General features: G+C 42.3%; 1 protein-coding gene across 11 annotated transcripts in view; it reads right to left on the reverse strand.

The window, feature by feature from the left end:
• Positions 1-3,948: 3,948 nt before the first annotated feature.
• r3hdm2 (R3H domain containing 2) overlaps positions 3,949-15,007 on the reverse strand; it is a 50,109-nt gene continuing 39,050 nt past the window's right edge. For all 11 annotated transcript variants that reach the window (XM_079683753.1, XM_079683757.1, XM_079683754.1 and 8 more), the window contains 9 exons: positions 11,335-11,470; positions 10,457-10,614; positions 9,337-9,476; positions 8,910-9,010; positions 8,024-8,193; positions 7,712-7,856; positions 6,852-6,943; positions 6,156-6,240; positions 3,949-5,516 (listed from right to left, as the gene is read on the reverse strand). In XM_079683753.1, the coding sequence (XP_079539879.1) occupies positions 5,134-5,516; positions 6,156-6,240; positions 6,852-6,943; positions 7,712-7,856; positions 8,024-8,193; positions 8,910-9,010; positions 9,337-9,476; positions 10,457-10,614; positions 11,335-11,470 (1,410 nt within the window). In that variant the 3' untranslated portion in view covers positions 3,949-5,133. The remainder of the gene's footprint in view (positions 5,517-6,155; positions 6,241-6,851; positions 6,944-7,711; positions 7,857-8,023; positions 8,194-8,909; positions 9,011-9,336; positions 9,477-10,456; positions 10,615-11,334; positions 11,471-15,007) is intronic.

Consider the following 15,007-nt stretch of genomic DNA (forward strand, 5'->3'; position numbering starts at 1 on the left):
AGAAAACAAGCAAACAGTTTAACAAAGCCAAATCACCCAAAAACATAACAAATGTGAATTGTATTTAAGTGTTCAAAGGACTTTCAGTGAGGAAATTAAATAACGTACTCTTCGTTAATGCTGTCATAGAATCCCTTGACTGCTTTGTAGAAGATGTTTTTCCGGCCAGTGAGCTGGGGTAGGGCTGCGTCTACATTGTCCTCTTGGAAATGCTCAGGAAGTCTGTCCTCCTCTGGACATGGAGAGAGAGATGTTGAGTCCTTGCTTGTTGACTCTTCCTGTGTACTGACAGCCTGAACAGGGTTGCAGATATCTTTGTCTATCTGCTGGGAGAGTGTATCCGCTTCCACAAAAGACGACTCTCCAGAAGACGGGGATGCTGAATTTGTCAGGTTACTGAGTTCAAATGTCAAGTAAGGACATGAGCCAGACCCGACAGCTTCATCCAAATCCTCTTCGGTTGCCTGCCAGACCTTTTTCTTTGGTTTTGATATAAAGCAGCTCTTCAGTGAAGACTTAATCTTCTTGTAGATGTTGCTTTCACGTGAGCTTGCTGATTTCACATCTGTCCAGTAGGGTTTATAAAACCTCTTTGCACTGTCCTTCAGAGCAGTCTGGCAGACATATATTTCGTGTTCTTGGGAGGGTTCATCAATTACCATAAAGGACAACTCTCCAGAAAACAGGGATCCTGAATTTGTCTGAGAACTGTCTTCAGACGTCAATTCACTGCTGGCTGTCTCGACTAACTTATCCACATATCCTGCACCCAGCAACACCAGGGGAACTGTTGGTGTTGCGTCCATTACTGTGACTAGTTCGTCCTCCATCAAATTGTCTATGACACTCTCTGGTGTGTCATTCCTTTCTGCCGTATCCATCAGGTCCATAGGGACAGAGCTCAGGTCTACTTCCTCAGGAAACTTTAAGTCCTCACTGGAGCCAGTGGAGAAACTGATACATATCTCTTCCGGGGATTCACTGCTGGACGTCAAGTTGCTGATAGCTGCCAGGTGGCCCTGAGGAGGTTCAAGATCCTGCCCTGAGGGTCCTGGTGTAGACTCTGTGTTTGTGACAAGGTCTGTAGAGCCAGACTCGACAGCTTCATCCAAATCCTTTTCAGTTGCCAGCTTGACCTTTTTCTTCGGTTTTGATTCCAAGCAGCTCTTCAGTGAAGACTTCATATTCTTGTAGATGTTGCTTTCACGTCTGTTTGCAGATTTCACATCTTTCCAGTCGGATTTACAAAACCCCTGTGCACTGACAGTCAGAGCAGTCTGGCAGACATCTTTGTTCTGGGAGGGTTCATCCATCTCCTGGAAGCACACCCTTTTCTGGATATTTCCTTTAGATGTTGAGTCACTGCTGTCTAATCCGACAATCTCACCTGTGTGTGAGGAAGTCTTTAAAGTCTTTCGCACAATCAAATTCTCATGCTCCACATGATCAACCAACTGCAGAGGGACAGAGCTCAGGTCTTCATGCGTTGCGTCCCTGATGTCCTCACTGGGGGGTGTATGGGCCGTGGGAAACGCCTCTTCAGGACATGGAAAGCCATAGTTCTGATCTGCTCTCTTCTGCTCCAGTTTAAAGCAGTGCTTCAATGCAGACTTCACGTTCTCATAGATCGTACTGCCTTTAGGTTTCTCATCTGTCCCATCAGAATCACGAGATGTCTGTGTACTGGTAGTTGTAGTTTCATGTCCTTTTTGTCCTGATGGTCCTGGTGCTGAATCTATCTCAGGAACAATGTCTTTGTCTGCGTCTTCCAGTGTCTCTCCCAGGTATTCTGCGAACAGACGCCGGAGGCCAAAGAAACGGTCCAACTCATGCTCAATATTTTGGTTAACACGACGAGCAGCAGAGGATTTATCTCCATCGTCATCAGCCTCCCACCTGGAGATAGACTGCAACAGCTCGCATAAATTCCCAGTAGATCGTTCAAGTATCTCTGAGACGATAGTGCTGGCAACTTCAGAGGTTACTGAGGAGGGGGAGGAGGCCGTCTTCTCGCTTTTCTTGCTAGACGTTCTGGAGGTTGAATCTCTCTCGCTGACATAGAAATGTTCTGCCTCATTCTCCATTATATCAGGATCCAGAGGGCTTTATTTGACTTTTGTAGTCTTTTGGAAAAAAACAGTGACAAAATGTTAGATACATGTAGTAGTAGTAGTAGTAGTAGTGCTATTATTGCCACCAAACAAATATGGAGCAAAGCATATCAAAGTGATGACTATAAATGACTCTTTAATGTTACTTTCTTTGAGCAGGTAACTTAAAAACATTAGAAGTTGTTCAAAAATAAACATTCACTTTCTGACTTCTTTACCAGTTTATATGATTCATGTGTATTGGTATTTGCACCAACTGGATTCACATTAGCAAAAAACAACAGTTCTACAACTATTTTGTACCAAACCCATTAGTTGAAAGAGTATTAAGACTGCTTGATTCAATAACTGATTTAATCAAAGGCTACAGAAGTTTTGGCAACGAAATGAACAGAAAGCATCAGATCACAAGTAACAAACTAAGTACTGCAGAACGGCCCCTTTGAGTGTTATCATAATATTTGGATCAGTAATATTGGCTATCATGTAAGCTGCATTTAAATGTTTAGGCTGATTTCAACAGCTCCATATACTGTTGGTTTAATTTGAAACAATGCTTCATATTTTATAAACTGCTCATATATTTTGTAAGTAAACACTTAGTCTACAAAGTAAGTATTTTCATAGCAGGGAAATTGATAGAATACAATACAAAGTACAGTATGTATCTTTGTTTGGTAGAAGTATAAAGTAGCCTTAAAATTAATTTGTCAAGTAAAGCGTGATAAATACCTCTTTTTGGTGAGACATCTTCTGTTTTTCTTTCTTCTGCTTTTTGCTTTTGACATGTTTTTGTATTTTTTTGAATCAACATTCCACATTCCATTCACATATTGATATTCAGTTTTCAGTCAGGCTCTTTTATTTGGCTTCCAATTCTCTCCCCTATAAATACTGAATATAAGGATATCTTCGATGAACAGCAGGTCCAATACTCTGTGTTGCCGATATCAGAATGATTAATAGGTAAGGTCAGAAAGGTTAACATTTCGAAAAATATAAAATTACTATCTTTCTGTGTATTCTGTAACACTGGTGCAGATAATACATGTATTGTTCTACTTTATGTCGTACATGTTTTGGGAACATTCTTGGGAATAAGATTAGTTCATCAAAAATATATGGAGAAAAAAATCATCGGGACAGAAGTGCAAATGATCTAAAACAGGGGCGTCCAAACTTTTTTCACCGAGGGGCAAATACAGAAAAAATATACGAAGGGCTGGGCCGCTCACTAGAGGTTAGGTATATTGTAGGTCAATTTCATGGGTTGGCCATATTCTTTTTTAATTTGCCGAGGGCCGATTCAAATGGCCCCCGGGCCGTAGTTTGGATACCTCTGGTCTAAAAAGGAAAATGTGGCTTTCCTTCACCTGAAGCTAGAGCGGACATCTGTTAGCGCAACTCCTGAATTTAAGGAAGCCATTGTGAGAAAATGTTTAACCAAACTTAACCTACAACTTTGGACTGAAACGCTGAACAGGGTTCTCCACAGACAAAATGAAAAAGTATGCTTTGAATTTAAAGTTAGATGCATTGATGAAATATAACTTCAGTATAGTAAGGACAAATATATGCAAAAAAAACATTGAAACTATTTGAAAGGATATGAAGCGTTGTAGATTCAAATCATCCAGCATCCATACATTTTAAGGAGTGATACATTTATGTTTCTGTTGGAAAGAATCTTACCAGTAGGCCTACTAGTCACGTAGTAAAAAAAAAACAAAGAGAGCGACGCCAAGTCACACTGAAGCTGTTGTAGCGGCCACACACACACACACACACACACACACACACACACACACACACACAATTAACCACATGACACAGGATGTTTTGATAGATTTTTTTCTCGACTTTTATATTTTTAAAAACAAACAAAAAATAACAGATTAAATAAAATTTACAGTAGACATATGCAATCATTGTGCACTTTAACTACTTCTTCTGAACGTTCTGCACAGCTGTCAACGAAAAACGCAAACACAATGGGACGTTGGGCTGGAACTCGGGTGGGGGGGATGTGGGTCAGAGGAGAGGGCCGAAGAAGTGAGGTAGAGGGCAGTAAGGAGGAAACAAATGTAGGAGAGGAGAGGGGGATGAAGAGGGGAGGAGTAAAGGATAAAGGAAGACCTACATTTTTCCACTCAAGGGGAAAGAAAGAAAAATCACTAAATATATAGATTTCTTTTATTCCTTACATCACTTATATAAATATATTGAATCCCAAAAAACGAAAAAAAAAATTCTGAGAAAAAAACAAAAACAGCGCAATACAAGAAACCCACAACAGCAGTAAGGCAAACAGAAAGCAAGAGGAGAGAGCAGTGAGGGAGCATGAGAGGTGGCGAGGGAGCAGAGGCAGGATGAGACATGGCAAGAAAAGAGAGCGTGTGGTGGGGAGGGGGCAGAGAGGGTGCGCAACTGTGCGTATGAAAATGTATAAATATGTGAGATTAAGAGACAACTGGGTGACGGAGAGTTAAGGAAGGAGAGACAGCATTGGGAGGGAAAGGATGGAGGGAAAAGGTTTGACTGTCCAGTGTGTTTTTCTTATGTGCTACGTGACCCTGTTGACTGTGTGTTTGTTTGTGTCTCCTTGTAAGTGTGTGTGTGTGTGTGTGTGTGTGTGTGTGTGTGTGTGTGTGTGTGTGTGTGTGTGTGTGTGTGTGTGTGTGTGTGTGTGTGTGTAGTTTCATGTGTTTCTGTATAATGGCAGCGCACATTCCACGGCGCACATTCTCTTGTGTGCTCATCTGCTATATAAATACAAAACAAAAACAATGAATAAAAACAAAACCAAATTTGCAACCAAACCCCAGCCACCTCATGATTCACACCTTCTTCCCTTTTATACATTTGACACATCATTAAACTCAAGTACACTTTTTTTATTTTGTTTTTAAATTGTACAATAAGAGCAGTCCGCCTCAGTTCTCCTTCCTGTTCCACCGCTCCACCAAGAGTCTCTCTTTCTGTCCGTCTCTTCCACTCTGTCCTGCCTCTGCCTCTCCCCCCCTCACTGAGAGCTGGCCCTCTCCAGCACGCGCAGGTCATAGTTCTTTCTGGCGGCCCTCAGTTTGAAGAGGCTGGCTCCGCTGTTGTTAAGTTTGAAGGAAGCACTCTGGGCGGCCATGGTGCTGGGGAACACGGCCACGACGGTGTAGAGGTGAGCCGGGTCGACTCCCTTCCCCCCCATGCAGGCCCCAAGGCCGGCGGCAGCCCCCGGCCCTGCAGGCCCCCCCCCGGGACAGGAGCCACAGCCCCCTCCCCGGCCTCCCTGGGGCTCCTTCAGCCACTGGATCTTGGCACCGCACATGGACAGCTGGTTGAAGAGCTTCTCAGCCTCCGGTCGGGAGATCCCCTCCGGCAGGTCCGTCACCTCCAGGACTCGACTCACCACTGCACAGAGAGATCGGGGGACGTTAGGGTCTTTACATCAAACACCTGATTCGAAGACCTGACATGTCTGTTTCAGACTTTTAACAGCGTGCATTGGTGCACAAATCTGACGCCAGAGGAATCTCACTTGGAAAATCAACATGGCTTCTGGAATACTGAAATTCAATTGTATGTTCATAATAAAACATTGATTATTAAATAACTACAAATACTACATATTTTTATAGAACCCTCTCTTCTCTCATCAAATCCCCCAAAGACGCTCTAGGTCAAACAAATACCGTTGAACTGAAAATGCATTGCAACACATCGCACTGAATCCAACAGGTTTCAATGTGTTCATTTCTATTTAATGGCAATCACAAAATAAGGAGGAGTTTGTGACAGGAAACTAAGGGAAAAAAAGCTATTCTGAAAATAAACCTATTTTGTATTTGAAATGTATTTATTAGGATAAACCCCTTGAGATGCACCATCTCTTTTTCAAGGGGGTCCCGAGCTGCCCTCCATTATCTACCATCTCTTCCATGAGAACAGAGCACTCAGAGAACAGAGCGCTCCTCTCAGTGCCAGCAGAAACACTTCAGGACATCACTGGCAGGGGATATTGTGCTCGGTGAGGATGCACGGCTGACTTACCAACATCAGTGGTGCCGAGGTCTGTTGATTGAGATTTGAGTGTTTGTTTTTTCCCTCGTGCCCCGTGTTTCATTACTCCTTGGCCCTGAACACATCAAATGTTTTATTAGGCATATTATTACATGCAGTTCCACAGCAAGGCACTAGGTGGGGGTGAAAGCAATCAGTGTTTGGTAAATGGAAACTCCAGAAGACAAATATCCAGCTCACAGTGCACTATGGCTTGGATTGAAACGGTTACATGCTGCAAAGGACGATTTCAAATTATTTCCACAGCCAACATGTTATGGTTGGAACTGAAGAAAGTTGCCACTGTCCCACAGCTATATTTTATTTATATTCCTGGGTGACTAGTTGGTCACTAACACATTTCTATCACCCTCAACAACACGTAAAAACAAATGCAGATATAAGAATTACATTTATAATAGTACAAAATATGTTCTTGTGTTGTGACAATAATAAATGTCATTGTTTGTCTTGACAAATGACAAACTGGAAGGCGTACATTTGACCTGGTGTAGTGTGTTTAGAAACATGTTGGAGCTTGCGATTCATGATGGCTCCATTTAAGCTAGACATGAACTGAATTAAAAAAGCGATTCATTCTTGAAATGTCTGTAAGAGCAGAATCAATCTGAGCCTTAAGATGTAGAAGGCTGGAGTTATGCGTTACAGCGGCCTGCCAGTACTGACCTGATGGGAGCTGTAGGAGGACTGGCCATGCATGAGGGGGGGGCACAGGCTGTACTGGAGAGGCTGCCCCAGCAGGGAGTAGCGCCCATCACCTGAAAAACAGAAAGCACCAGTTAAAGTCTTGAATCCTAAAGAAATGGACTAATGAGTCCAATAAATAATATATAAAGATCAAAGCATGTTCCTGCCATCTTAAAAAAGAAGGTGCTTGATAGATTTCTTGTCGATAGGTTTATGGATTTGGAAAAGGTTTTGAAATCAAGATGTACCTTTAACACGACTGGAGAGTAAAACATTTGTAAAGCACACCAAGCAATGAGAACTGGGTCAAAGGGCCCAATGAAGCTCATTTAGGTATAACAGTCCTGGGTCATAGTGATATTACTGTGGGTCTCTATCAGTAAGGGTCTTGCGGCTCTGTGTGTGAAAGGTGAGGTGAAGCCACCTGAGGTTTGACCTGGTGGCACAGCGCCACTGGTGTGATCCTGCTGCTGTTGGCTCAGGGCCAACAACCACCTGACCAGGTTAAAAAGTCACTGTGGCACAAACAGGGGTTAAAGCACACATTTGTAATAGTTGCGACATTCAAAGTATACACAAATAGTTATGGTTTACTTTGACTAAGATTAAACCAAAATTACCAGACTTTTGACCAGACTAGCAATTGGTAAAAAAAAAAAAACATGGCGAGTTTATTAATTATGATTAGAAATGAAGAAGGATTGAAAACAGGAGAAGAAAAAAGTAATGTCCACTACATGGTCTGCTTTTTGTAGTTTTGTTGCTGTCCCTGTTACCAGGTAACGTACAGCTGTTTGTGTGTGCAGGTTTAAACCTTCTCTCTTCTTCTTCATTTGTACCTTGAGCTGGTCCTCCGGGCCGGGGGAACTGTGAGATGAGGGGTAGTGGTCCCAGGCCGGGACAGACGCTGCTGACGCTGCCGGAGGGAGACGGGGTGGGAGACTGAGTGGGGGAGGCCAGGGGACTCGTCAGCTGGGTGCTGGCCTGAACAAAGGGGGAGAAAAACCAAGAGGGAAAATATTTAAAAAACATGAGAGGAGTAGTGCCGTCTTTAATCCTCAGTTTGACCAATTCGTGACTGTTGAATAAATACATGTAAATGCATAACAGGATGACCCCCCCCACTGGTGAGGAAGATGTTGTGTGTGTACCTGTGGAGTGTTGTCTGGTTTGTAGAGCTCGCCCGGCTTGCTGGGCCTCTGCTCGATGCTGTAGTATTTGCACGGGTTCCACTGGACCAGGGGGGGGTTCTGGGAAGGCTGCGGTCCGTTGGGGACGCTGAGCTGCATGACCATCACCCCGGGCCCAGGAGGAGGAACGCCTGAGGGAAACACAGAGCATGACATACATGACAGCTGGAGGAGCTCAAAACAACAAAGATAGATCTCTCTCTCTCGCTCTCTCTCTCTCTCTGAAAAACAAACCCTTAAAATATTAAAACATTTTAAAGACTGAGACAGTTTCTCAGCAACTAGTGCTTTTCTGCAGAGAACGTGTAATTCACAATACCAGCGTAAGAAGATGAAGCACGTTCTTCATCTCAAACACATTTAATATGCTTCAGGAAGACCCAAATCATAGGTTTATTGTTGGATTTAGTCTCAAAGCGGAGGGAAAGTTTAAAATCAAAACCTGAAACCAAGAGTTTGAGTGAGAAACCGACCAATCGTTGTTGTTCGGCAAATCAACATAGAGCTGAGTAAACGGCACAAACAGGAGCAGAGGTTGAAAGGATAAAGTGACTATCGTTACGATCAACATTTACTTACTAGGTTTGTGATTTCTTCAAACATTTCTTTTTTAAGGAAATCGATGAACAAGTTCAACCTGTGAACCCTGTGTACCTCGCTTTACCTTTACCCTAAATACCTTTCACCTGATTCGTGGGTAGGGCAGTTACAAGTAGGGCATCTAAGTTGCATAATACTCCAGACATTCATTTTGGGAGAATAATACTCACAAACAAGATACAATGAGTATATAATACTTTAAAACGCTTCAATGTTGTTTATGAAACTAATCGCCCTTCAGTCTCACCTGAATATTGCTGCTGCAACTGTTGAGGGTTGCAAGGGGACGGCGACTGAGTGATTTGATACTGCTCAGAGCTGGGGGGCTGCAGGTAGCTGACTGCCGGGCTGCCGGGTCACACACACATAAAGGGGAGAGAATAAATGCAAGGGAAAGGTACATATACATACAAACACATACATACAGGTGAACATAAAACACAACATTATTATAAGCTGTTTCTATCCGGGTCTTAGGAGCATCCATCGCCCAAACAATTATTCAGGCAAAAATGTCAGAATGCCGCTTTCAGACTCAGAGACATGCAGAGATCCTGCTACTTTCTGTATATCATAGTTATCTAAATATATTTGGATTTTGAACGACCAAACAATTATTAGAGAAATGAGGGAATCAAAAAAGGGAATAATAATGAGTTTGCGTTTAGACATACCTTGTGCTGCTCTGCTGTGTGGGGGTGATAACACTGTAGTAGACGGGCATGGGGCCCTGGACCGACTGGCTGACCGGCACCATCACCTGCTGCTGGTACTGCTGCTGCACCACCTGCTGGCTCTCATTTCCCACTGGTACCTGCAACAAGGGAAAGGGCAAGAGAGAAAAGACCTCAGGAGAAGTTCTGAGTGCTGTCAAAGCTAAACAACAGTTTGGATCAAAGAAGACCAAACTCACAGATGGATTAACTCCCGTCATGATGTCATTATTACTTGGTCAGACACGTGTTGCTGTTTCAAAAGCAAATGTCAGTCTGTTTTTATCTCGTTATTTGCAAGCGTTAAAAATAGTATTCAAGTAAAGGTATTGGGGTAAGTTTACTCAAGTACTGTAAATAAGTACAATTCTGAAGTACCTGCATTACATTGTTTTACTTGTACTCTACTTGAGTATTACCCCTTTCCACCTCTACATGTTTTTAATATCTTAAGTTACTTTGAGGATGCAAAATATAACCAAGAGATACATTATGATGGTTATCAGTAAGGATACCATTCTATTGATCACCTGGTCAGATTGACAAGCAATGCATGAAGCACTTAAAAATGATCTGCATGTTTCCACATTAATACATTCTGTAAATATCATCAAATGATATCATATTTATTGTACTGAACTGGGCCATTTGCATCAAGTAAGATACTGAATGAGGACTTATTTCCTCATTATTTTACAATGTGGTACTGATCATTTTACTTGGACTAAGTGAAATATTTGAGTACTTCTCCTCCCACTGGTTGTGGGAGTGTTTTGGCTGTAGCTGACCCGGCAGATGAGCAGTTATTTCATGAAAATAAAATGTACAGTAACCTTTGAATAATGTGCATGTTTGCCACGTTATCAATAAAGTGATGTTAATATGGGTGGTGAAGGCCTTTTCAAAATAAATTGTTTTCAAAAGTGTGCACCAGGTGGAGCTGTTAACCATGCCAAGATCAGCCACATGTATGTGGCCACTGGTGGCGCTTAACAAAGTCTCCAGGCAAGGCACATTTTTTATTGATAATAGCAAAACCATCAAAATGGCATTATTTTGGCTGACTTGAAACTGTCCATACCTGATATGATGGCATCTGCGGGTACTGAACCATTATGCTCTGCATCTGTCCTCCCATGCCGGCCCTCTGGGAATTGAGCAGGCCGGGGTTCTGGGGCTGCTGCACTCCCATCATGCCCTGGTAGCTCGGCTGCTGGCTGGGCATCATGGTCTGGAGACCTGAGGACAGCAGAGAAACTATTTGAAAAGGCGAATGATAAAGTAAGAGTATTTTACAAGAGGAGAAGAAGAGAAGAAGGGTGGTTGGGCCTTTGACTGGAAGGGGAACATCACATTACAACAGGCAGACGTACAGATGACTTCAAGAAACACAGAAACTCCATTTCAGAACAAAACATCGAGTTTACTTGGATGATGACACAAAGGAAAAAACACATCTATCTGGATGAACTTGACATTTAAAAAATGCTAGATACCTTGGAATGTTAGCACTTTATGTTTGCATTTCCAAATGTTTATCTTTGAAGCTATATGGAGAAAGCCAACAAGCTTCATACCGTCACAAAGCTCATACTTCAAACCACGCAGCGGCCATGTGCATGATGTAAGGAAAGACTGACTGCAGTGTGCATGATGGATTTGGCAGCCTTCGCTATGAGCCAGAGTCCATTCTGGTTGTCGGTCTTTTGCTAACTGTACAAACACATAATCAACCTTGACAGTCCCCAAATGAGAGACTGAGGGATAAAGGTGTCACGGTCTTCCGAGAAAAAAAAGAAAGAGCTCTATTTTGGTCCTAGCATATTTGATTTGGCAGGACAATGCAGGGGAAAGGTTGTTTAAATCAACCTTTTACCTGGTAGACAGAGCATTGCTGAGTCATTCTTTTTGCAGCTGGAACAACATAATACAGTAGCATAACAAAATGTTCAAACTGACCTGACTGCTGTGTGGGCTGAGGCATGGCTTGTGTGCGCTGCGCAGGATAAGACACCTGGTGGGAGATGGGCTGGGGCACACGGTACTGCTGGCCTGAGCTGGGATACTGACCAGGAGGGTAGTATGACACCTGTATCTGGAGACAAAAACACACGTATATAGAGATTCAAATACTAAGAGAGAAAAATTACTTTGGATGAATAAAAGTGACTCCGTCTTTCCTGGTATTGCTCAGTGCCATTCCTATACTGAGGCAATACCAGGAAAGATTGTATTTTCATGGCATTGAGAGCACATTATTTCATTTTTAAATGTTTTATCAATAATGATCGAATACTTGTATTATTATATCTCAGTTTAGGCATCCTACAGTGACTCTTCTTTGCCACTTGTGACAGCAAACACAAGCGCTGTGAATAACAGTGACATGTGTGAGCAGGTTATATGCAGGAATCCTGAAGTCAAATTTAATACCTTTTAAGACCTTTTTTAAGACCCTTTCCATACTTTTTAAGACCCCGCGGACACCCTGGTGAGTTGATGTTTCACTCTTGTTGGACCTGTCCACCATTGAGAGCAGGAAGGTCCAGAACTCACTGTTTTCCGAGGTGTATACAATACAAGTTGTGAAATAGTTGCCAACAATTAACGTGCCTCCCTTTGAGAAAGTAGTTCCATCTACTGAGGATGGGAGGTGCTGTAAAATCAATACTTAATAAATTATTCACTATATTTACTAGCTTGTTGCCAACTTTGTCCGTCTGGTGTTTAGTGCAGGACGGTAAAGTCTGAACACAGTAAACAGCTGAGGCCCGAAAGCTGCAAAATACAAAATGGTCTGACTGGCTAAATGAAGCATACAGAATGGATATACTAGGCCTCAAGTGGATAACAGTAAGCAAGTTGAATGTTGGGAGGATGCATAGTTCCTGCCTGAAACCTCATCTGCATACATGACAACATTCAGCCCATCTCGAGGCTGCAGCGCTGTTAATATTTGAACTCCTGCTACACTGTCCACCACCCACACGTTAAACAACACAGAGCTCCTTCCATTAACGGCCCATGCTGTTCATACAGAGTGGAAATCAATAAGAGTGAGGATAATATATATGATTGTTTGTAGGGTGATAAAAAGCACCAAAACAAGCGGTCTATATGGGTCAGTGCTTGGAACAACTAAATGAAATCGCAGAAAATATAAGCAAAAACAAAAGTGTAGCTAACTTTGGGACTAACTTGCATCAGTATATTAAACAGGTAGCAAGCATGGGGACTTGACTTGGGTCTTTGGGAGTTGTAGTATTTATTCACCGACAAATAAACTATACACATTGCTACGTTCAAAGCCACAGCATTACTGCTCACTTCAGACTTATGAGCTCTCAGAAACCTTGACAGAGAAATATTATGCCACGTAGACTAAAACTCCAACTAATGATGCATGCACAATTGTGCCTGCAAACTCTCCTGGAAGGGGGGAACTGGGGACTCGGTTGCCCTTTTTGCGCATACACTGCATCCCCGATAAATTATGATTTAACCTATTTGTGCTTCGATAATTAATTATTATTATTATTATCTATGCCCTATAAGCAAAGTCATGTAAAAAACACACATTAACTAATAGTTGCTGTCTGAGGTTTAAAACATGTGTACCTGATTATAATACATCCTCTGATGCTCTAAGCAGACATGACTGACCCCAGATTCACTTCATATGAACACAACACTATTGCCAATTAAAAAAAGAAATGTAGTCACTTCAGCTATTAGAAACTCCATCTTCTTTTACAACTTAGCCCCAGAGACACATTACAGGACCTAATGTCTCCCACAGGGTGTTTAACGGCCAGGTCAATTTAGTTCTCTGCTCAAAAGAATTATAATAACTTTTTTATGGAGCAGAAGCCTAAGGGAGGGAAGGGAGAGTGTGAGTGACAGAGTGAGAAAAGTCATTATTGTCACCGCCTCTGCGATCAGAGGAATGTGGCAGGCGAACTGAGAGCGAGCTTGTGGAGATGACACACGGCACTTTGGGCGCTAGAACCAAACTCCCCCACTGGGTGAATCCTGATACTTCACAGGAATCACATCCTTGATATGTCACACGTAACTCTTTTGAGTTTATATTCTGTTATATTTATTGCATTCATTCATCACTGGAGAGTTTTTAAAGTAACAACAATGTCTATGGATTTTGTAATAACCTAGGCAGTTTCCTGGAAAGGACAATTCAGATGTGAACTATGGACAGCGTTATATTGGTACACCCCTCAATTAATGGGTGAGCTAGTCCAACCTAGTCGACATAAGCAGAAACCCGTTACATCTTTGATACCCACCTCTACTTTTAACATGATATTCTGTTGTCCAATTATATTGTGTCCAATGTAAAACATTCAAATGATTAGGCTTCCAAAAATACATCTATAATGAAGGAATATTACTTGGATTCCAAAGTTCTTTCATGGTAATGTGTACTTTCCCTGTAATTACTACAACATGACATAGCTCTTTCCAAGACACTCATATTACTAGAAAAATATCTCTGACATGACTGACCAGATAATGTGTAATTTAAAACACATCTTCTGGTCATTTAGTCACCAGAGGAGGGATGAGTGCTGTGCCACAGCTGGAAACACAATGTAGTTTACGTGGGTAGATTTCGCTTGACAATTAAACCAGTTCTTTCCTTTTACCAGGAAACTATTACTCATTGAGATGTTGTAATTTCACAGTTAGCGGAGATCCCAGATGTCTCAATCCAACAGCTTTAGCAGTTACTTCCCTGTACACCTTTCCTATAAAAGGGAGATAACTGTGCTGTTGAGTAAGCCTTGTTCAAATAACTTTGACGCTCCCAGGTAATGCAATGCAAAGAAACAAATCAGAACTCTTGTTCTCAGTGTTTAGTTCCTGTAATGGAAACCCATCATAAGACTGCTCATCTCTGTATCTGTATGTTAACAAAGTGCAGCGTTGATCACACAGTGTACTCTTCTAATTCTTTAACAAATCTTTACATTAACACTCATTAGTATGAGGTGTAAGGAACATGAGCCTCACAGTGGCCAATATCTCAAGGAAGCAGGAACAGTCTGTCATCAGATGGTGTCAGCGTGTTCCAAATGTAATCTAAAGGACTAATGAACTATTTCACACATGCATAACGATGGATTCAAATTATTCCAGTACAAATAGCAGTTTCCCCAGAGAATCATCAACACTCGAGAAATAACCATCCTAATGCCATCACCTCTTCCTGGAAAAAGTGACACAAAAGAATACAAACTAAACAGTTCCAAATAAATGTTTACGTATTGTGTATGTGCAAACCGTGTATATATACATAACTCCTGTGTTCAACCTTACGGCCCCTACACACGGCGGCGTGCGTTGTCGCTTGCCGGCGGGGGGGGGCTGAAACTCGACCAACAACCAATCACATGAATCTCCCGCCCCAGACACACAAGCACGCGGTTTGATTGGCTAGAGCTTGTACTGGCATATGATTCGATTGGCTGACGCCTCCATCGAGGCGTCAAAATTAGAACATTGCTCTACTTTTGCAGCGAGCACCGCGAGAGAAGCTACGCTTTCCTCCCACAATGCAGTTCGGCGAATCGTGACGTCACCCCATTCAAAGTGAATGGGCAGAAGCGTTGAA

Source organism: Notothenia rossii (genome assembly GCF_949606895.1).
Source record: "Notothenia rossii genome assembly, chromosome: 5".
NCBI lineage: Eukaryota > Metazoa > Chordata > Actinopteri > Perciformes > Nototheniidae > Notothenia > Notothenia rossii.